The following is a 24,419-nucleotide window of genomic DNA, read 5'->3' as shown; positions in this document are numbered from 1 at the left end:
AATAACGGCAAGTAAGAATTATCATTACCTTACAGATTATCAACAACCATGAATTTTCCTATGATATGAAGTAATCATACAAGTCATTTTACTGGAATGACCAAGTTCGTGGGATGGAAGGCGAATTGCAGATATAAATATTCTTATATTATAAAAATATTTAATATTTATGATAAATCTAAACTTTATCTCCTTAGTTTAATTATCTCTTCAAACTAGTTTATGCTAATATACATGTTTAAGACTTCGTTGGCTTTCTACTCATATAAAAGTTTATTTCACATGTAATATTATATTTTTAATTTATTAATTATGATATTTATTAAATTAAAAAATATTTTTTTCTATTATATATAATATTTAATTTTTTAAATTATTTAATTTTACATAATTTTATTTTTATATATAATAAAAAATTTTAAGTTAAAAGAAGTTGAATTTTTTTGAGGATATGCTGCACTGTGAGACTCGTGAGTTTTACGTTTTGCAAAATTTGGATGCTTTGTTGGCATTCTTTCCAGTTGCGTGTATGTTTACATGACGGCGTCGTCGAGAGCCGCGTAAGAAGTGGGACCGGGAAAAGGCACAAAGGAAAAAAAAAAGGCCCGACGTCACACGTGTCGGCAATAGATATATGGGTAAGCGCGCGCGACCATTGAAGGGCAAAAGACATCGATCTAGGTTGGCGAGCCACGTGTCTTTGCACGTGGGCAGCTATTAGTGGATGCTAGCATTCAAAATGCCCAAGTATTTTTCTGCTTTCCAGCTCTAAATAAATTCTGATTTAATTGTTGGCTGCCTTGGTTATATCTGCTGTACGATAATATTATTTATTTTAAATTATACATCATTTTAATTAAATTTAAATAAATAAATTACTTTCTGTCTATTAAAAAAATTAAAAAATTTTAAATTTTTTAACTGAATTACTCCAATTAAATAAGATTTAAAATTGGTGCTGGGTTATTTATTTTAGTTCTTACCTTTATTGGGAATTTTTTTTTTTTAAAAAGTGGGCAATGTCCATAAATAGAATATTAGAGGTTTCCATGCTTTTTTGTGCTGTTCATATATATTTTTCTTCTTATTATGTTAGTTCTCAAGTAGGGAAATTTTAGTGATGAGCACTTTGGGAATTTTGATAGGAAAAGGTACATATTGTATTGGCCATTGATTCATAATATTCTCTAACTGTATGAAAAAGACTCATTCCCTTATTATACACTTCATGTTCTAAAGAATTTTAAACTTGTTCTTAATGTTAAATGGAAAGGGTATTATGTATTCAAATTATAATATTGAATTATAAAAAAAAATAAATAGTAGTAATAGAAAATAAATAATTATCAAAGGGAAAATAAAAAGTTAAATTTAAATTTTAAATTTATTCTATTCAATTAATTTTTTCAATTTAAAATAAATACTATTCATATAGAATTATACATTTTACTATTTCAGACTTGTCACGCAGTAAAACTATAGCAAGAGATCTAGGAATATGATAAACCAACTAGATTGGCACGTGCATGCATCATGTATGTAAGAATAAAAATGAAAATAAAAGTAAAAAATATAAATAGGGAATAATAAAACAAACTTCAAAGCCAAGCAACTCCACCACTTCGTCCATTCACCGTTCTCCAACCCACGCGCACAAAAAAAAAAAGAAAAAAAAAAAAATTCTGGCGTGCACTAACCTCTTATAATAATCCTCCTCATTAAACGAGGCACCTCTCTTCCAATGCAATCGTGACACGTTTTAATCATTATATGAAGACGTGTCATCATGTGAATCATTATTGGACAGTGAGAAAGTGTTGATCACAACTTGCTAACTCTCGCTTTTTTCCCCTTCTCGTCTAGATTTTGTTTACATCCTTAATTAGCTAGTTGATGTGTATTATGAGAAATTTTTATATTTTATGGTTTTTTTTTTTATTTTTTAATAAAATAAATTTCAATTAAAGTAATAATACAAATAATTTATTTAATAAAAAATTAAATATAAATAAATATTCAATTTGTAATTTTCTGCTTCTCATTGAAGATACTAAAAATTAATTAATTCATATATTCAAATTTGATCGGATTTGTAATTAAATAAAATGTTTGGATTGGATTGAGCAGATATAGACAAGCTTCATAATGGATATGCTTCTGGTTAATTGTTCTTTATATTTGTGGTCGTTTATTGTGCAATGTTGCATGCATGGGTAGATCGGAAACTGCAAAACAACATTCTTGTATCTATGTTTAGTATTTGAGATTTGAAAATGATATTCGATGATTTGAGATTCAAAATAGAGTAGAAAGAATTAAAGTATATATATAAATCTAATTTCTATATTTTTCATGTATTTTTTTTATTTTATTTTTTTTATATCATTTTGTAACCTGTAACTGTTGTCATATTATAATCTCGTGTACTCGGTCATGTACGGTTGGTCATTTCCTCTATTGCTGAACATCTATTTAATTCATTTCGACACCTATTTAACATGATTTCGAATATGTGAAATCTATTGTTTTATGGACTTAATTGATCGACCAAATCGAATCTTCTTTGTTGGGTTTAAATTTTATCTAGTCAACCCTTTTTGTATGAGTCTTGATCGATCTTCTGAGAATGAATCAAAGCGTTAAGCTGTCACATGGGTTAAACTTGACTTTTTTATTGTGAATCTGATCGTGATTTGAAAGTGTAAGACCCACAGATTATCTATTTTCAATTAAATTTAGGACGGATAACTCTAATTTTGGTTATATATATTAATAAATAAAAATATCAAAATTAAGATAATATTATTAAAATAAATTTAATTTTGATAACATTAAATTATTAAATAAAAAATTTAAATTAAAAAAATATTGTAGGATAATAAACTATAATATAATTAAGTCATTGGATAATAATAATTTAATTTTTAATGAAAATATTAAAATATTATTATAATTTTAATTATTTAATAAAATATTTAAATTTATGAGATTCAAATTATATAATATACATAGATATTGCTTTTAAAATTATTAAAAATGATATTTAAATTTTAAAGTGGATGATAATTCAATTAAATTTATAAGATAAAAATAGATAATGTTATAAATAATTTGATAATTAAAAAATCAAAATATAAATAATTTGATAATATAAAATTTTTAAATAATATAGTGTTAGTTTAATTATTAATAATATATTTAATTTTAAAGTAAAAAATTATAAAATATTAAAGTGATAAATTATAATATCAAAAATCAACTTAAATTGTTAATAATTTTAACTAATAACTAATAAAATTAATTTTCTACTCTTAAAGAAAATTACAAAAATTCACTATATTAATTTTAAAATTTAATGTAGTAATATTAAAAAAATAAAATAATATAACAATTTTAAATTCTCTTCTATTAAATCAATTATTTTCATGTCAAAATATAATAAATATAATTTTAAAAACATTATTATCGAGAAAAACACTATTTAATTTATATAATAAGGAAAAATTTATTATTTAGTTACTCAATTTTAAAAATATATTAAAATATCCATAATATTTTAAAAAGTTTACTATTTAGTTCTCGATTAATTTTATTACTAAATATTTTATTATTTAGTTCCTATAATTTAAAAAAAAATTATTAATTGGTCTCTCAAATTATTAAAAAATTTACTAATTAGTCTTTTAATATCAAGGATATTTTAAAATTTTTTATAATATTTAATGACTAAAATTAATAAAAAGACTAACTAGTATATTTTTTAAAAATAATATAAATATTTTAATAAATTTTTTAAATTGCGAGATAAAAGCGAACGGCATTATAAAAATAATTTATATTGAGTTTTAAGTTTTTATTTTTAATAATTTAAATTTTATATATTTTGATTTTTATTATATTTTTTAAATTTAAATATTACATTTATTAAAATTTTTATTTATTTATGAAAATTAAATTTGAGATTTTCTTTTTTGAATTTTACCGAAATTAAATTTCATGTACTAAAGTGTTGAATTCAAAAAATAGAGGGATAAATCTGTTAATTATATAATATCTTAGGTACGAAAACATATTTTTTTTTTTAATTTTTTGAGAGAATGACCTATAAATTTGTGGGAATTAAATTTCAAGAACTAACGTATTAGATTTTAAAAATGATAGTTTAATTTTTTTTTTTATTAATAACAGATAATTTTTATAGAAATAGTTCTAATTTTGACGGAGTTAAATTTTAGTGATAAAATTGTTGAATTCTAAATATAGAGTGACGCTATATTTCAGAAACTAAAAATTAAATTTTTTAATTTAAAATTGTATTACGAAAATCAATGAATGTAGATGTGATAAACACAAAACATGAAAACTAAATTTATTTTCTACTCTTAGAGAAAATTACAAAAATTCACTATATTAATTTTAAAATTTAATGTTGTAATATTAAAAAAATAAAATAAACTAATATTTATTAAAGATAATTAACAGTATCAATTGATTTATTAAAGGATAATAATAAAATATTAAATTATTTAATTATTTAATTAATAAAAATATATTAAATATTAAATTATTAAGATAATATTAAAATATCACATAATAAATTTAAATTTTAAAATACTTATTACTGTTTATATTTAAATTATTATAATTAATTTTTTTATTATATTTAAATTTATAATATATATAAATAAATAAAATTTCTAAATATTATAACGAGTTTAAAAACTTGCAATAACACTAATAGTTATTATAAGTTAAAGTTTTAAATGTTTATTGTTAAAGATGAGCATTATTTCATTTTTTACTAAAAAATCAAATTAAACATATTTATTTTATTTAATTATTTATTTTTTAAAAAAATATTTTTTTTCATTAATTTTATTTATAACTTATGATCACTGGATTTCTTTACCCCGGTCCTGGGCCTTGACCACAGCCAAAGGCCCAACTCATTCATCTTTCAAGGTCGGGCTCGATCAAGCTTCTTCACTCAGGCCGGTCCAGCCCACGCGAAGCAGGTCCTCTCCTCTTGGGCCCAGCGTCCGGCCCAACTCTCGGCCCAGTGTCCAGAGCCCTATCCAGACAGCCTGGCAGATCCGCTCGAACGTACGCACGAGGAGAATCAAAGGCCGTTACGCATGGAGCAGGCGGCTGATACCCTCGTACACCCGAATTTGTATGTTAGAGACGCGTGTCCCAATCACGGATAGACCTTTACACGTCACCAGTAAGCAAAGCGAAATGGATAAAAGGGAGCTTTCTCCCCAGGTAACATAAGTTTTTTTTTTAAGATTATTTTTCAATACCAAAACTCTTGTAAAACCTTATTCTATTGGATCTCAGATCATTAATAACCATTCAAACTAAAGCATTAAAATATGTTACTATATATTACTTTTGATGAAATTTTAAAAATTAAATTTAAAATTATATTATAATTTTAAATATACAGTATATATAAATAAATTTAAAAAATCTCAAATTTTATTTTTTTAATTTTCAATATTCGTTGCAAAAAGAAAAATGTTAGATTTTAACATTTTTCGTAAGTCCTTGTTCCTTCAAACCAGTGGAACTTTTTATGAAAGACCTTTGATGATAACTAAAACAAAGCAAGAGATTGTCCAATCTATTGATGTTACTACATGGAACTGAGCTGGCATTATAATCTTTGTATGCTTGATCTTATTCAGAGTGCCAACTGGATTAACAGGAGCTTCTTCCATTGACTAACCTTGTTCCCATATCTGAAATTCTCTTGAATAGATTTTAAATTTGGAAAATTATTTCGTTTTTATTCAATTTTAAAAATTATATTATAATTTAGCTTAATATTAAATATGATAAAAATTATTTTTTTTAATGTAGAAAGCAATGTATGCATGTACTGGGTTAGGCCGAAATGGAAGGCGGGTCGGACACGGTCTCCACGTGTTATTGATTGGATGAAATAAGTCAACAAGCATAAAACGACAAGTAGAATGATCACCTCACTCTGCATAGGAAACGTATTCTTCGTGTATTCTCTTTCATTTCTATAAATTTTAAAAATTATTAATTAAATAATTAATTCTATCTCTTTGAAAATTCATTATTAGGCAAACGTCACATCGATTTTCTCTTTCTCAATAAATAATTTTATTTTATTTTTTCTTTTCTTTTCTAATATCCATTTAAACTGTATAATTAAATAACCCTATATCACATAAAATAAAAAGCAACCGATTTTCGCAAGCGAGCCAAAAGAGATGAGCGATTGATTAAAAAAAAAAATTTAATTAAAAATTTAATTTCGCTCAAAATTATCAATTTTGGATTGAATTTTAAAATATTGACGATCATATTCATGACGTTAAAAGAGTGCATATATTTAAAAAAAGCATATTTGATTTTTATGAGCTTTGTCTAAATTCTTGATTTGCTTTGCTTTCGTTTTCTTTCGTTGTTGGCTTTTACTTCTCTCAAAAGCCAAAGGTTAGATGTTTTTCTTTCTATTTAATGATATGACTTTGAACACCAATTGCCTCTATCAAGCCTCCCATTGCTTATCAAAATCCAAAAATTTTGATTTTCAACTTTATTTAAATTTTCTTTTTTTTATTCAATTTATAACAATTGTTTAATATTTAATGATAAAAAAGATTAGTTTCCAATCCAACGGCCCAAAATCAGCCAAGTAAAGGAACGTGGTACGTGACGAGAGAGAGAAGCTAAGGTGTGAGACGATGCATTGCATAATGGTTGCTGCTTTTTACTTATGTAAGATGATGAATTCATGATTTTGTATTATTGAGAATATTGCATGTTCATCGCTTCAATTTGTCAAACTAATAAAAAGATTTGTGGACAGATGGCAGGATATTAGTTGTGGTTAAGGGGTCCACCGCCCTTTCTTTTATTTTGTAAAAACAAAAGATTTGATGTATCACACTCTAGCATTATTCCACAACATTAATCAGTGAGCAAGGCCCCATCATGCTCTTTAAAAATCAATTATTTAGTTATTTATTTAATTTTACAGAATCAAGTTTCCTTTTCTTAATCAGGATTTTCTTTGTGGAACCAATCATACGATGCCGTGTTGCTCATCTTGGTCTTCTCAAGTTCTTCATTGTATCGCTTATATAGCTTAGTCTATTCATAGTGATTTGGTTGATAATTGCATGATTTTCTAGATAATGTAATAAATGACCCTTTTCCCTTTTCTTCCACCTATTTTTCTTATAATTTTAAATTTATTTTTATTTTCTATTTTTCTCACTTACCCATGTGGTAAAATAGTATTTTCTTATAATATTCACGTAAATCTTCATTAATTAAGGCATAAATTGACAAGACTTATAAAAAGAAAAGAAATGGGTTAAAAAGTTAATTGTGAAAGTTTAATCTTTTCTTAGCCGGTTGATTTGATAGATAAAAGGGGATTTGTTGAGCTAAATAAAGAAATAATTTTCAAAATCTATGTGCTCTATCCCCCATTCACTGTATGAGAGTTGAAAATCTTGCAAGCTTGCTTCTCCCCCAATCCCCTTTTCCTTTTTTCCTTACTTTCACATGTTGTTTCATCAAATCACTTTACTTTCTTCCTAGAATATGGTAGGCAGCTGCTGCATCTAGGGTTTTCAGTTTTGATAAGTAAGAATTCTGATTGCAAATAATGAAAATCCACATTGACTTTAGATGTTGATTGGCCAACAACTTTAACTATTATGGAGCAAAATCATCCTATGCCAAACATTTAACTGTGAATACAAACTCAAATTACTATAAATTTAAGATACAAACAAGTGAATTTTATTTAATTTTTTTATAAAAAAATTTACGTATTTATATTTTATATCTATACTGAATTGAGTTTATGTAAAAATTGTCCAATATTAATACAATTTCATCAGATCATTAGGTAAGAAAAAAAGTAATATGTGTGCGAAGAAGTGGCATCTGGTTCTGCAATGAGGGGGAATATATATGTAAAGCTTATTGATTTTGATTGATAACAAACTAAAGTCCAAGAGTTGCAAATGAATTGGAATAAATACTATAATCATTGCTGGCTAAAACTTGATCACAAATCTTGCTTTTTATGCACTGCTCATTAGTTCTCTCTTTCACTGTCTTACTGTGCAAGCAATATGTACTCATGGGGTGGGGAGCTAATCTAAGTACATTTGGCAGCAATTATGCAATGTATTTAGAATCTAGAGTCTAAAAGCCCATCAAAATTTTTAGCACTTTCAACTTTAAACAAGGCATTGATACTAAATAGTTTTTTTTTTTTTTTTTTTTCTATTTTTTCATGTCCAATGTATAACTTCAATTCTCCATTCACATTGTTTGTTTTATGAATTTTGATGACCGCCGAGTCTCATCCATCATGAGTAAGATCAAACCAAAGAAAACAGAGTTGGCCCAGAGACCAAAAAACCTCTTAGGCCGGCCTACTCAATATTTCAGGACCCGATCCAAACACGCGAGGTTGGCCGGATCATCCGCGAGCCCAAATTCGACGTAAAAAAATTCAGCCTGAATGATGTGACGTAAGGAGAAATAGCAGACTCAGTCACTTCGCAGCCGTATCCGCATGTGTGTTGGGAGAATTAAATGGCCATCTGGTGTGGAGAGAGAATCTGACACGTCTATACGTATGAGTCTGAATGATAAAGACAAGTGACACTGTAGTGGAGAGACTGTTAGACGTGACTAGCGGATAAAAAAAATGAATAAAAAGAGAGAAACATTTTTTTCACCATTTAAACTCACAATTATACTGTAAATTCTATTTTTCTGAATCTCAAAGTATAGGGAATATTGGATTCAAATCTGACCATCCCACTTTTATATATAAAAAAAAGGGTTATCCCATTTAAAAATGGAAAATTGTGGGTTAAAAGAGCAAAAAGGATGAAAAATCATTTTTAAGAATGAGTAATTGGGCCCACTACTGATGAATCAATGCCCACTGGAGCATATCTATTCGGGTCAAGCCCGGCCCATATTTAATATTTCCTGATCCCGTCGTTGACATTCGATACTGAACTCTAACAGTTTCAGGTGGGGCGCCAAATTTGAGCAAACGGAAAAATGTGGATCGCAGGTTGGTTCTGCGTCGCATTTGTCGCCGTTGTTAGTGCTTCGTCTCAGGAACCCGAGCTCGGTTCTGCCCGTGTTGTTTTCCAGGTTCTGATTGTTCAGTTATGTTGTGATTTCTGTTGCTTAATTTTACAGTCTAATGCTGCAATTAAACCTACTTATATTCGAAATTTAATTAATTATGTAAAGAAAATTGAAATTCGCAGACTAATTATGGGGACATTGAGTTCGGATTCTTCCCTTCTGTGGCGCCAAAAACTGTAGATCATATTTTCAAGCTTGTTCGACTTGGATGCTATAACACCAACCATTTCTTTCGGGTATTTGCTGTGAAAGTTGAAATTTTTTGCGTGTCTAGCTATTCTTGATGAATTTATGTTTAGTGTAGAATCGTTGATGGTAAGGGAGGAAATGTATTGGGACTGTGATCTTTCAGGTTGATAAGGGATTTGTTGCCCAAGTGGCGGATGTTGTAGGTGGACGATCGGCTCCGATGAACGAAGAGCAACGAAAGGAAGCTGAAAAGACTGTCATTGGAGAATTTAGCAGTGTCAAGCATGTGAGAGGCATTCTTTCTATGGGGAGGTGAAATTTTTAGTGAAGCTTATTTTGTACTTTTCTTTGCATTGTTGTGTTCTTAGTGTTTTTTTTTTTTTGGAAAGTTAATTTTAGTTTTATTTTTTGAGTTGTACAATATATTAGTTTAAAAATTTAAACTACATATATTTATTTTATGTATCAAAGTATTATGTTCTATATCTAGCCCTCTATTGCTTGTTTTGCTTTACTTGTTCCAGTCTCTATTATAATAGGGGTCTTACTTCTATTTTTATGTATTTATGTATTTTTTACATTCAATAGATGGATATAGTTTTAGAGTAGACTTATTTTGCAATCGAAATTTCTCTTGTACTTGAGAGTTGTACAGGTGATAGTGAATGTATGATGAAATGCTAGACATAAAAATCTTACTGTAGATACTATAACTAGATAGTTACTGTTCAGTCCCATTTCAAGTTTTCAACTCATTTCCTCACCCTGTGATTGTGATATTTAATGGAGGGTGTGTGTGTATAATAGTCTTAACATCCAAAAATAAAAAATTCTTTGGGCCGTAATTAAACAATTCCCTATGTAGAACTAATTCATAATCATACAATGTTTAAATATTTTGAATTCCTGAAGCAAATTCACGACATCTAATTGCTGTATTGAATTAATCCTTACTTTTCATGAGACTGTTGCAAGCTGTCCTAATGATCGTTCGATGTAGAAGAACACTTACTATCTCTTTGACACAAGGAAATTACAACATCAATAATACTCCACTTCAAGAGTTCTGTTGATTAGGAATTTCAGATGTTCTCAATGGCAAGTATAAAATTATTCATATTACTTGAAAATTGATATAATAGGAGGCTCTACTGATTACTTTTTTTTTCCTCTCTCTCTCTCTCTCTCACACACACACATATATTAGGGAAAATATAAAAAAGTATAATGTAGTTTCATCAGTTTTTCATTTTACGCTCTATAGTTCAATTACTGTCGAAATAGTTCCTCGTAGTATCGCGCTGTTAGCAAACAACGAAAATTGTAACGTTGTTAGAAAATGTTGATGTGAAAATCACATCACGAGATACTATTTTGATATAAATTGAACCATAAATTCTGAAATGAAAAACCAATGAAACTATTGGATTTTTTTTTGTACTTTTCCTTTTAAAAATATGAATTGATAATTATATTTTGCTTGTTATGTCAGCATTTTCTGACGGTGTCTGGAAATTGCGTTGTTTGCTAACGGTGCAATTACACGAGTACCCTGAATTGAAAACGAGCGAAACTACATAATACCTTTTTGTGCTCTTCCCTATATTTTCTGTTGTGAATTTGAATGTAGTTACTCCTTTTTATTACTTGGTTCTTGCTACAAATATCTCTTGTAGCGCCTAGTCTAGTATGGGGTTTTATGGGGCACAAAGAACATAGCATTCACCTACCTAGATTTGTGGTATGGTGGGGGTTGCTCCTTTAGATTGCTGAGTTGGAATAAAATATGTTTATTCAAGATGTAAAACTTCTTAGGGTTGCATATGTAATAAAATGCATTCATAGACAAATAGCACACCTCATCAGAATCATCTAAAAGTATTCTATCCTAAATTGCAATAATGCAGTTTCAATTTTCAATGCATGTTAACTAGTTCAATGCTATCAAAAAATAAATGTTATCCAAATCTCAAAATCTGTAGCAATATAAATATAACTAAATTTGTGACTTAGATTGCTTGCTTCTTGTACATAGGTGTTTGAATGTATTTCTGCATTTCTTGTTGCCAGTCCAAGATTTGGATCATAGATTGTTGTGGGGAACCTTTTTTTCCGACAGTGGTTTAATAGAGTTTTACAATGTTTTATTTTCTTTGATTTAGATATTCTGATCCAAATAGTGCATCGTCTTCGTTTTCGATGCTTCTTGGAGATGCCTCCCATCTTGATGGCCAGGTTGCTATCTCAGCTTTGCAAAATGTCATTTAAAATGCTCATTTCACTGTGTCAATAAACTGTTACTTTGAATTTCTTCAGTATGCAATATTTGGTAAAGTTACTAAAGGGGATGATACACTGACAAAGCTTGAGCAACTCCCTACTCGACGTGAGGGCATCTTTGTAATGGTACACATCTGATATCCTCGGCCTAGCATGCTCTGTAGAGCAGAATTTATAAATTGGACATTTATGTTATGTCTTAAAGTGAAAACATAGTGTAAGGTCTTACATTTCTATGCTTAAGCATTCCTGAGATCCCTGAAATTATAGTAAAAACTTTTCAGACAAACAATTTCACTTTACAGAAAGAAAACAGTAATGGGGATCTATTAGGCATTTTTTTAAGTACCTTTCTGATATTTCTTTTCGGGCAATTCAACTTACCATTGTTTTTTGTTGTAGTTATTCACATTATAATAATTACTTCGACTTTGGATTATCACCTATGAAGCTGTTGCTTTCTGAGCACTGAGTTCTTCTTCATCTTCTTTTTTTTTTTTTTTTTTTTTTGTTTCAGCCAACTGAGCGCATCACAATTCTTTCATCTTATTACTACGGTAAGTATTAACCAGGTTGTATTATTCCAAATTTGCTTGTAGTTAAATCTTTTCAATTTATAGTAATAGCAATTGCTTTCACGGGCTTCAGTATCCTTTTCAAGAATCTTGTTTATTAGTGTGTGTTTAACCTTGTTTCCTTGGCCTTATTTTACTGAAAAAAGATTTTTGAAATCAAGACCATCAGACTTGATTTTATTTTCCAATACTATAACTATTTTGAGTCTGGCCAGAATAACATTTAGAAAATTCCTTGCAATGTTGTGGGAGAGTCCAAACTGAATTTGTTATACCATTTTTGGCCTCTAGGATCCTTCTGTTTTCTAGTGAATGTAATTATACAACTGGATTGCTGACTTGAAATATATGACATATCAACTGAATAGTGCAAAAAGTAATCAATGATCCTAGAGACTATTATCTATTGATACACATTTTTCTTGATGAAGTTTATATCCTGTGCTCATAGAATACCATTCTTGTGCTATTTTCACTGGTTAGTTCAAATCTATATGCTAATTGTATTTCCTACTTTATTGCACAAGTATTGGGACTTCATCACAATACTATTGGGGGCAAGACATGGTACAGACATTAATTAGGTTCAAAAGCATGTGACTAATAGCAATTACTTTAGTGTTTCCAAATGGCAAAGGATGTGTTCTGTAGTAATAACATCCAACAAAGACCAAGCGTAGGAGATTGCTATTCATTAAATAAGGAATCATTATAGTTGGTCCATACAAGTTATCTGATATGTGATTCTCCCAACACTTAATAGATGTGTTTTATGTTCTTTCTTATGTTGTCTGAAGTGGTCTATTCATCACATTTATGATGGACATAGTTTGTTGTGCATCCAAATTATCTGCTTGCATGACACTCTTAATATAGCTAGCAATTAGACAGCATTATGCACAGTGGTTTATGCTTGCATGAGAGTTTGACCATTCTGGAACAGATAAAAAATTACTGATATATGCGTATACATAAAATGCTTAATCCATAATTAATGGAAGAAAGAGGATATTTAAAAAATTCAATTTTTGAGAGAGCTATGCTGTCGTAATTAAGGATGTTTGCAATTTTCTAGCTATTTGTTGACTTTATTCAGCCGAAGGCACTAAGACAGTTTTTATCAAATATAAGCTGATAGAAAGCTGTACTATGTCATCTTTATCTCATTTCTTCAAATTCCTTAATAGCAAGCAATAAGGATTGTTAATTACAGTACGAAAGTTTTTTAGTCATTGAAGTTGTTGCTCTGGTGGTTGCTTTTAGATGCTAAGATGGAGACGTGTGAAAAGGAAAGCTCAATATTGAGGCGAAAACTTGCTGCATCTGCTATTGAAATTGAGAGACAGGTAATAGCAAATTTAAGCGAATTTGGATACTATGTAGTCTTTGTTTGGACAAACTTAGCTCATTCAGTGTCACTTTGCAGAGGATGAAATGCTTCCCATAAATTTGTCAGCATGATCTGGATTGGTAAGCAATGCTATTCATCATGTAAGTTATGTAGGTTGTGTGCTGTTTGTATAGAGTGAAAAAGAACTGTAAACTATTTTCCAAAGAAACTACTTTTAACAATTTTTTTACCTTTCTTTTAACTGTTTCTGATAGTAAAAGAGTTCAGGGACACTAAGAGATATGAACCCACACCCCTATTATGTGGAGCCTGAATGTTGAATGATTTTATTTGATTTTAAGACATGGATCTATTGGATTTGGTGTACATGGCAAACATGCTAACTTTTGCCCAATTTAATATGTTTTGTTCTTTAGTTAGAGAGTTACAATCTCCCTTCACATTTTTTTAAATATTGCAGATAGATAATAATAATAATAAATTGATGTGCCTACACCATTCCTCAATCTGTGATTAAAAGAAAAAAAAAAAATACAGTGCACCAATGAAAAGGGTAAAATTGGTAATGTAGTATGGACAAAGCTGAGTTGAGCATTAAAAACTTCATTGAATTTTACCTACCATCTTGTTTTAATATTGTCATTCAACTTAAGTTAGACTATTTGAGCAATAGCAAAGTCTCTATAACCGGATATTACTGAGTTCTCAAGTGAGCATTTTGTCCTAGTGTCAGTTAATACAAAAGGAAATTACCTATTTGCCCTTATATCAAAGTTCCTTTTCTTTCTTGTCTCTCCCCTCGCTCTCTCATATTCTCTGTCTCTTCTCTCTACTCAAGCACATTGTCCGATTCAAGCAAGAAATGCATGAATTCTTGCTCATATTAAGGATAATTTATACAAAATCCTGCAATGTGAATTTCTTTACAATGATCTCTGCACAATAATTATAAAAAAAGAGAGTGATAAAATCAGAATCAAAACGATAGTTTATTAAGAAATAGATACAATCTCTGGCTCCTAATATGGTCCTTTCTAGGATGACAATGAGTTGGGTATTTTTAATACTTGATTCAACTGAATTTTAATATGATATATTTGAATAATATATGATAGATTTATTAGTGATTGTTTTATCTTAATTATTAATTAAAATATATAAAATTAATGAATTCAAATATTGTTTAGGTGACGATAAATTCGGATTTAAAATGAATTTGAGTAATTTTAAATAATTTTTAATTAACTTTGAAATGAATTTATGTAGTAAATTAATCGGTTCGTTTTTAAGCATATATGATTTTACGCCTATATGATTTTTGCGAGTTGTCTATCCGTTTCTAGTCTCTCACCTAACAACCATTAAAAAATTGAACATGTTTTCAATTAGACATCTCCACGAGCACCGCCAGCATCGGTTTGGTGATAATTTGGAGACAGACAACGAAGAAAGCAGTTGACTTGGTCAAGAAACTAAGGAAAGAATGCACTAAAAAAGATAGGGTGTGTTTTAAGACTAATTATAATTTGAATTTGATAAGGTCGTTCAAGGAGACAATGAGCGAATGTGATGACGAGGCAACGAAGAGAGGGAGAAACTGTTCAATTTGAGCCAAATTAACTTAGATACCGAATGATGAGAGTTGAGAATTCAAGTAATTTTCTGATCGAAATGGACATAGAGAAAACTCAATTCAGCATATCAAAATCTGGAGGCACTAAATTAGAAGGCAGAGAGTTGACATAAAGAAATTTGAGGCTTAATGGGGATGAAGCAAACTGATTGGAACATGAGAAAATGCAAAAATCAAGGAAAGCAACCATACGGCTAAATCCAAAATAGTTGGGGAAAAAAAAAACCCTCATTTTCATTGGTAAATTTTTTTTTTTTTTGATTAAGAATCATTGACTTTAGGTACTGAAGGCCCCTCCAATAATATGGACATTAATAATCACATGGATGATCAGGTGAAGGAAGCTATGTTTTTGAGACAATGACTATGACTACCTTTCATTAACCGTTTCATTTGTCTGAATTATTGTTTTCATGTCTCAAAAACACACCATGTGGTGGCTGCCTCAGCTGGTAACCAAACCCTCTGTTTTTCAATTACTTGAACATAATTTTGATTCTCTTTGGGTTTCCTCCATTAACAAGTATGCAGTGTTTTTACATTTGCATGTTGAGACGTCCACTCAAATCTAGATGGCCCTATGGCTCAGGCGTTTTTGAAATGACTTATCTTCCAATCAGATGCAACGTTTGGGGGAGCAAAGGGCACATGGTGCATGGCCTTTAGCTTTGCTGGGAAACTTACCTTCACCAGTGACATTCACTTGCAGATTTTTACCCACAAAGTTTTATGTGTGGCTCCCATTTTATGAATGATTCATTCCCATCATCTAATGCTCTTGCCTTGCTTTTCCTTCAAGACTTTGAACATGTCTTATTTACTAGCCACAGGGGAACACACCACATGGCTCAATTGCGCTCATCAGGTGTTTGTTTTTAATCCTCTTTGAACTGCACAGACTTGCCTACATTCATTGTAATGAACAAAACGTTTTTATTCTAACTTGTGCTATCCCAACTCATCCTAATATCTCATTTCCCTTCCACAAAACAACCATCAAAACTTAATTTCACATGAGAAAATTCTGGAGGGAGCCCCTTGGTTCTCTATGTTTTATTCTGAGTATGACTGTTATCTAGATTTTTTTCATTGGATATGTCAAATTCTAGATTAGATGTAATGGATAAATCTACTGGGTGGAATTAGATTGAACTTGTTTTCTAGATTATGAAAAATAATTGAACCAGTGGGTTTAGTTAAAATTAATTTTGAGTAGAAAGCTTTTATTTTGTGATTATTGCAATGCCCATGGGCTGCATTTAGCTGGTCATTACTTACTCTAATTAGGGTTTTAGATAGTAAGAAGACATTAGGAAACTAATGGCCCATTTACAAATAATAATATTCTAACAAGAAAGTCATCATTACAAAATGTAAGCATCTTACACTGACCCATTAACTAGCTTTAATCAATGCTTTAATATTTATTTTATATATAATATTTTTTTATTAATAATATATTAAATTTATATTTTATTTATAAATTTAAGTATTTAATAGATTATCATATTTTATTTCAAATCATATATTCATTTAACATAGCATGATTCTTATAATATATTTTTTTAAATGGATTTTTTTTATAAAATATTTTCAATTATATTATTAATCATGTAATTTTTTAACTAAAATAATAATCAGAGTGAATTTAAAAAAAAATTAAGAGGTGAATTAATTCAGAATTGAATTAATATAAATTAATATACTCAAATTATTGATAAAATTAAAATAAATATAATAATAATATAAATAATTTAATTATTATAAATTTTAATTTTAAATAAAATGATAAAAAAAACTTTCAACTTTAAAAATTTTTCCACTCTAAAATTTATTAACGTAATATCATAACATGATGATTGTATTTCAGATGACGATTATATATAACAAATGATGTGATAATTTTATTAGATACTAATAATAAAATATATTTAAAACAATATATAAATTGAAATTATAAACTCTTAAATATTATATTACTCTATAATTTTTTGTAAATAATTTATAGACTTATTTTTTAATTAATTTAAAATATTTAATAATTTTGAGTGGCAGTATATTAATACCTCCAATCCACATCTATTTCTTTATGGATGTGGGAAATCAGATTCAGATCCCACGATGGTGGGATGTTACAAAATTAGTAACTACCCATGTAGGTAGTATCCATTGTTGTCCAAAAATAAAATAATTAAATGATTTTATCATCAATGGCTCAAAAAGATGAATGCTTATTGGATATATATGAACATGGGCCCTGAAAATTCAGAAGAAACAAATTTTTTGAAAAAAAAAAAAAACAAGAACGGAACGGGACAATACATGAGAAATTGGTAAAATGGCCTACTTAAGTTTCAAATGTTGCAGAATAAGGATGCATCACAAGAGAGACTCTCTAAATTGTCTCAAAATATTAGCAAAATGGGAACAACCCCACATGACAAATTCAATTCATTGCCATATTTAACACAACCTCAATCTCTTTCTTATATATTTTTCATATCTGTTTGATTTTTAGATTCGTGTCGAATATATTTATTAAAATAATAAAATATTTTTTTTTAAATTTAAATTCAAAATATCTAATTAAAGGATAATAGATCCGTGACTCACACCTTGTAAATTAAATTGAGAGAATTTAATTTGGCAAATAAAGAGAAATGAATAGCGGTATCAAAGGGGGAAATTGAGATGATTTGGCAATGGCATGTAGCTGAGAGTGTTAAGTCGTCAAATGGGTCGGCAGAAATGCCCATTCTTATGGATTGTTGTGATATTAATTTGTCACGTGACTTGTTTTGGCTTTGTTCTTGCAACTAAAGGCAGATTGCTTTTGGGTATCCAAGGATTTTTTTTAAAATGTATATATAAAAAAAATTAACTTTTTGGACTCGTTCTTTCATTTATATCTTCATTCTTCGAACCCATTCTATACATCGTTTCAGTTCCTCAAGTTTAAGGAATTTTTATTTTTCTCATATGAATGATGAGAGGGTGAGTAATTCTTCGGTTCAGTTTTAAATTAAAATGAATTAAATAAATTAAAAATTAAAATTTTAATATTTATAAAAATTAAATTAAATTGATTTTGATTAGAAATCAAATTAAATTAAATCGATTTGATTTGATCCGATTCAATTTGATTTGATCGGTTTAAATTTTTAATAAATTTTTTATTTTTTACATTTTATTTTTAATATGTTAAAATTTAATTAAAATATTTTAATTTTAATATAATATAATCTCTCTTTATTATTGAAAATAATATATTATTATCACTAATCAGTTCGGTTCAATTTTTTTTATTTTTTTATCAAAATTGAATCGAATTAAAATAATTAAAATTTTTAAAATTAAAAATTGAACCAAATCGAAATAAATAAAAAATCGAACTGAATTTTTAAATTAATTCAGTTCAGTCAATTTTTTTAATTTGAATCGAATATTGCGATTAGTTTAAATATAACGTTAGGGATTGAAATTATGCTAATATATGGGAGGAAATAAATAACAAGCAGATTGATGTCTTCCAATAATTTAATTTTAATTATTATTAAAGAAAAATTTATCTGACCCAATTTAGTATAATTTTAAAATATAAGCAATTGGATTATTTTCTAATAAAATTATATAGAACTCATATTATAATAAGAAGGAAGTATAAGAGTAGAATATTAAACCGTTTTGTCATGTAAATCAAAATAGAGATATAATTTGATCGCATATAATGACCGCTGAATTTCTCTCGTCAGGAATGAGGTCTAGCCCTATAAAAGGATATGACTGTCTCAACATTGCGTGATCCAGTTCTGCGAAGAGAGGCGGACCAACCTAACTATCTGCGGGCCTACTCATGAAAAATTCAGCCCGATGATGTATCACGAGGAAAAATAACTAGTTTAATCATTTTAAAGTTTTAATAGCACGTGCGTCGGGAAAAATTAAATGGCGGTCTGATATGTAGGAATATTCTGACGCGTCCGTATATACAGATCTAGGTAATAGAGACAAGTGATAATATAACAAAAAGACGGTTAGACGTTGCTACAAAAGGAAAATAAATAAAATTTTTTTTTCCGGTTAAACTTATACACCAACCATAAATCTTATTTTCTGGATATTAGCCTACAACATATATTATAAATAGTATAAATTTATGTATTTATAAGTATATTTATTAGGAGAAAATAAGATTTGAAGATGAATAATATTAAAAATTAGGTGTGCATGTTAGAATATGCTGTCCAGTGGAATTAATGCAACAAAAGAATAAGAAAGCAAGTACATTTACAGCTCTCTCTCAACGTGTTTGTGCATATGCTTGTGAGTCACGAGATCATGACCCATTTAACTCTTCTTTAAAATTAATAACCACATTTGCTAGAATTTCCACGTGATACTTTATATTTAAATCTTATAAATTATTATATTTTTTTCTGCCCTACCCTTTGTAGGGTTAGTTACACTTGCAATCAAGATGACGTTTCCTGATTTAAAAATATTAAATTATATTTTAATTATATTTTTCAAGATTAATCAAAATAATTTTTTTAATTTGGACAAGACATTTAGTATATATCGCTATTATGGGTTCTAAGAAAATATGTTGGATGGAATAATTTCTTAAATATATATATATAAACCTTAACTACAACACTAAAAGTATTCTAAAATTCCATTAAGTCCACATTTAAAGAGAATCTAATGATTTCTTTAATTCACAAATTGTACCATAGTATAGTCAGCTCATTACCCAAATTTCTCAGATACAACTCAATTATTATTATTTTTATATACATTGATATCCAAAATTCATTAACTCAGCTAATCTAAAATTATACAGAATTAATCATATTAAATAAATATTTTTCTTTTTAATTTTAAAAATATCTATATTCAAGACTTAAATTTAAAAATTCTAATTAAAAAAAAAATTTACTAATTCGACTAATATGAATTTACGCTTATGGCTGACTTAAAACCATTAAAGGGATCGTCGTCTCTTAAATTTTGAGGTATTTAATTATTATAATTATAAATATAGAAGGATAAAGTTTAAATTTTTCAAATCAAATTTAAATTTTGGCTAATTTGCTATCAATTTCAAATTATAATTATCCTTTTTGTCTTAGATTATCACTTTTAAATGCATTTTAAGATATGAAAATTTTATTTAATATAAGTTTTCTATGTAAAATATTAATTTAATTTTGAGTATTGATCATGACAAGTATCACACTAATTCAAAATACAATATCTTCATTGAATAATATTCTTCAAAAATATTGATTTAGCTAACTGTGAGCCGATTGAAGATGATCAATTAAATCCGTTTCGTATTCCATTGAAATGGAGAAAGTAGTTGTTTGGTCTAACTATTAACTAATCCAGCTTGGGGGAGATGGATAATGCATCTAGACACCATTTTTTATGGCAAGAGCGAGCAGGCAAGGCAAGTAATCTAGACATGACATGTTAATGCATCATCCACAATTTCCAAAAGAGGTTATGAGACAGTGTTCTGCTTTGTGTTACACAGAATTTGGTTGGAAAAAATTTACAGCATGCACGCACAGTCAAGCTACGACTTCTATACAAGTTTTAAGGAAAAAGGCCTGTAGCCAAGACTTGCATGGTGAGTAGAGCTGTTCATATGCTTGAAATCTTTTTCCATGTTATTCATGCTGGCTTGCGTGTGCAGGCGAATCGTTTCAATGTATTAATAGTAAATTTTAATTAGTCTATTTCCTAGTGTAAAAAATAAATTAAACTCACATGTATTTACACTTTCCATAGAATAAATGTTTTTTATAATGTAATAATAAGATTGAGCTCGTCAGAGAGCAGGCATGCATAGAATCCGCAGCAGATCAAAGACTTGGAAGAGAGAGCGCATGACTTACGAACTCATTTCAAAGCTAATTAAAGTCTTGATTTCTTGAGGAAGTTAGCAGAAATGATAACGGCTACTGTGAAAATTAAATTATTTAAATTCAAATTCAAATTATATTAGTAATATTTAAATTTATTTAGAATCAAATGAAAAATTAATTTAAATTATTCAAATTTGTTTCGAATTCGATTAAAAATTAATTTAAATTATTCAAATTCGTTCAACTCCATTATTATATTACTCGAATAAAACTCGAAACCATTTAGTTTTATATATTTTAATTAATAATTTATATAAAAAATATTTTTTATTAATAATTTTCATTTAAAAAATTTAATATTTTTAAAAAATATTTAAATTGTAATTTTTAAATAAAAATATATAAAACATATAAATATTATTATAAAATATATTTTTTATATTAAATTAATTATTTATATAAATGAATTGAATAATGGATATCCTATATATAAAATCTAAATTTGATTTGAATTTGAGTATTATTTTTTTAAAATTTGAACTTATTTCAAATTTGATTATAACTATTTAAATCTATTTTATTAGGATTCGATCAAATCGAATACTTAAAAATATCAGATTCGTTATTATCGAATACTCAAAAATATCTGATCCGATACTGTCATCCCTAAAAATTAGGGTGAAAAATCCTGAATTGACCCACATTAATTTCCCACTCCTGATCATCATTTTGCATGCTCCCCACAATTTCCATGACTCATGCCATTGATCAGAGCCCTTGCTTTAATTTCCTTATTTATATAAATTATAAATATAATAAAAGAGAGAGAGCATACTGTTTTATTCTACGGTCCAATTTCCAAGTTGTTATTATGCCGACAAACTGACTTCTAGACCAGGAATCTCGCCGGAAAAAATTACAAAAACATAAGTATTTGATTAAATATTTTCCCCTTTCACATGTACCGACATTTAGTTTACATTATCAAGAGATTAACACCCTTAATTATTATTAATTAACAGTATCTTTGCAAGTAAAACAAAACCCTTTTTTTTTTCAAGCCAGGCTACAGGAGGAGAGGAGAGGAGAGGATATATAAAAGAAACAAACAATGAAAAGAAAAACTCATGGGAGATTCTATGCCCCAAAAGGTGTGTTTTTTTTAAATTTAGGGACTGTTTAATGTTAGACTACTAAAAAAATTGATAGAAATTATTACAAAACTAGTCAAACTAAGACCACCTCTGAATCGGTTTCGGTGTATTGCAGAGCTACAAGACGACACGTGCTGTGTCCTGCCCATGTCGTCACCCAAAATGTACCAGGAAAGAGCTTGTGTTTTTTTTTTATTATTTTTTTATTTATCCACTTGGTCAACAATGTCATGCACGCACCTTCCCCTCCTCCGACGAGAGAGCTCTTACGTACATTAGCTCTCTAATTATTTACTTTTTTTTAAGTTAGTGATGTTTTCTGAGGGCAGAATTGGGTTGTTGATATTATAAACATTATTATGAATTAAATTATTATTATTCAAATGACAAGAAATAGTAAGATAACGTGGGCTTGCGTGCTGAGACTGACACAGAGAGGCCCGCGTCTTTGGCTGATTAATAAGCATATTTCTCTTAAGCCCTTAAGCCACTTCAACTCTGTTACCTCATTTTGGGGACACAGATAGAAACACAGTATGGCGAATCTCTACTACTCTGATTCCTCTCTCTCTCTCTCTCTTTGTATTTCCCTTTAAAAAGCAGATTTATTAACTTCTCCAGTCCCATGCACTTTGTCTTCTTCACCTCCAGCACCGCTACTTCCTGTGTCTATATATAGAATTTCCTCTTCTAGGTTCATAGCTTGTCCTAAAACCTCTTCTCTTATTCTCAACTTCCCCATTTGTCTACCTCTCAAGATACCTCTCTATAATTACTTGGCTACTTAGTTTCTGACAGTTACATAGCGTTACGTTGCATTAATTCAATAATGTCTAGCAGAAGATCTCGTTCCAGGCAGTCTTCAGGTGTTTCTAGGATCACTGATGAACAGATCATTGATCTTGTTTCTAAGTTGCAACAACTTATCCCTGAGATTCGCAGTAGGCGCTCCGACAAGGTATCTACCAAGCCAGCTATAGTTTCGTTGTCTCTTAATTTCTTTTCTTCTCTCTCTGTCTGCACATGGACTCAAAAATTTGTGTGGCCTTCATTCATTGAAGGAGATAATGTCATTTATAAATAAACTCACAGCCTCATGTGGTGCTTCTTGCTACAACAACTTGGAGGTGTGGGACTCAGTTGTTCCCTAGCACATTGCTTTTGCTTAAGTAAATCATCTGATTAATAAAGTTTTTGCTAATTTAAACACTGCAGGTTTCGGCTTCAAAGGTGCTGCAGGAGACTTGCAACTATATAAGAAACTTGCACAGAGAAGTGGATGATCTTAGCGACCGTTTGTCTGAGCTTTTGGCTTCGACGGACTCCGACAGTGCTCAGGCAGCCATAATTAGGAGTTTGCTGATGGACTAAAGAACGATATGCAGCTTTGTTCCCATTTCTCCTTTTTTAATTCTACTATATATAAATGTATATCTAGGGTTTTGGTCGCTAGGCCAGGACAAGGGTTGATGTGGGCTTCCTGTAGCTAGCTCCATTTTTATGAGAACCCTTTTCGAAGACTTGTAGTAATATTAATATTATTAGCCCATATTAATAAGAGACGACTCCTACATGCATTTCTCTGAAGCATTTTGCACGTAGGAATTAAACCCAATTTCTATCTGGTTTCATTATTGTTCCAGTTGCTCAACTCAGAAATTTTATTAATAAATTCAGAAAAATATCCATCTAAATCTCAATGAGTAGATTACAGCCAACCTAGGATACCATGGGATAGTGCATGTTAATTAAAGTTTCGAAGCATAAGCAGCTGCTAATATTTTAATCCTAATTTACATGTTAAATCAAGATTGATATTCTTTAATAAATCTCAGTTAGAGAAGAAACCTCTCTTTAATCATGATCTCAGGAAGTGGACCCAAAATGGTCTATATATCTTTGAAGTTGACAGTCGATAACACGTGACTTTTGCAAGAAATCAATGACAACCTTAATCTCTTTTTTTTTTAGCAAATTCCAATTTTGTCCTTTCGCTTATCGTTTCCTTTTCGATTCAAAGCTTTGATATTTCTACAATTTCTTTGGATATTAACGGGTTCAGAGTAGAGCTCTACGTAGCCAACACTTTGTTCAGTTTCTGAAATGCCATACTCAAGCGGACGCAGAGGAAAACAAGAAGCAAAACTAGAAGCACAAGAAAATAATTGTTATACAAACACAGAGCTTTGTATG

The 24,419-nt window shown here is 29.0% G+C and overlaps 2 protein-coding genes and 1 long non-coding RNA gene across 3 annotated transcripts; all 3 read left to right on the top strand.

Annotated features, from left to right (window-relative positions):
- Nucleotides 1-9,013: 9,013 nt before the first annotated feature.
- Nucleotides 9,014-13,932, top strand: LOC110614646 (peptidyl-prolyl cis-trans isomerase CYP23). Its single transcript, XM_043956370.1, has 8 exons — nt 9,014-9,174; nt 9,294-9,407; nt 9,524-9,672; nt 11,523-11,595; nt 11,677-11,766; nt 12,158-12,197; nt 13,479-13,561; nt 13,642-13,932. Exons 1-8 carry the CDS (start codon nt 9,079-9,081, stop codon nt 13,660-13,662), a joined length of 666 nt encoding a protein of 221 aa, XP_043812305.1. The 5' UTR covers nt 9,014-9,078; the 3' UTR covers nt 13,663-13,932.
- Nucleotides 13,933-14,793: 861 nt separating this feature from the next.
- Nucleotides 14,794-16,141, top strand: LOC110616313. The gene is made up of 2 exons (XR_002488184.2): nt 14,794-15,651; nt 15,731-16,141. It is a non-coding gene; the product is annotated as an uncharacterized LOC110616313 (long non-coding RNA).
- Nucleotides 16,142-22,699: 6,558 nt separating this feature from the next.
- On the top strand, nt 22,700-23,841 carry LOC110615991 (transcription factor PRE6). The gene is made up of 2 exons (XM_021758279.2): nt 22,700-23,184; nt 23,442-23,841. Exons 1-2 carry the CDS (start codon nt 23,056-23,058, stop codon nt 23,595-23,597), a joined length of 285 nt encoding a protein of 94 aa, XP_021613971.1. The 5' UTR covers nt 22,700-23,055; the 3' UTR covers nt 23,598-23,841.
- The last annotated feature ends 578 nt before the right edge of the window (nt 23,842-24,419 follow it).

This window comes from Manihot esculenta, chromosome 5, assembly GCF_001659605.2.
Source record: "Manihot esculenta cultivar AM560-2 chromosome 5, M.esculenta_v8, whole genome shotgun sequence".
Taxonomy (NCBI): Eukaryota; Viridiplantae; Streptophyta; class Magnoliopsida; order Malpighiales; family Euphorbiaceae; genus Manihot; species Manihot esculenta.
The sequence above is the reverse complement of the archived record's forward strand: the minus strand, read 5'-3'. Positions and strand labels throughout refer to the sequence as shown.

What these genes read in the sequence shown, in the direction of transcription:
- LOC110615991 (XM_021758279.2), top strand. Translation starts at nt 23,056, where the DNA reads ATGTCTAGCAGAAGATCTCGTTCCAGGCAGTCTTCAGGTGTTTCTAGG. An exon ending in GCAGTAGGCGCTCCGACAAG is followed by an intron (nt 23,185 to 23,441) that starts GTATCTACCAAG and finishes TAAACACTGCAG; the next exon opens with GTTTCGGCTTCAAAGGTGCT.
- LOC110614646 (XM_043956370.1), top strand. Translation starts at nt 9,079, where the DNA reads ATGTGGATCGCAGGTTGGTTCTGCGTCGCATTTGTCGCCGTTGTTAGT. An exon ending in ACACCAACCATTTCTTTCGG is followed by an intron (nt 9,408 to 9,523) that starts GTATTTGCTGTG and finishes GTGATCTTTCAG; the next exon opens with GTTGATAAGGGATTTGTTGC. An exon ending in CTATTGAAATTGAGAGACAG is followed by an intron (nt 13,562 to 13,641) that starts GTAATAGCAAAT and finishes GTCACTTTGCAG; the next exon opens with AGGATGAAATGCTTCCCATA.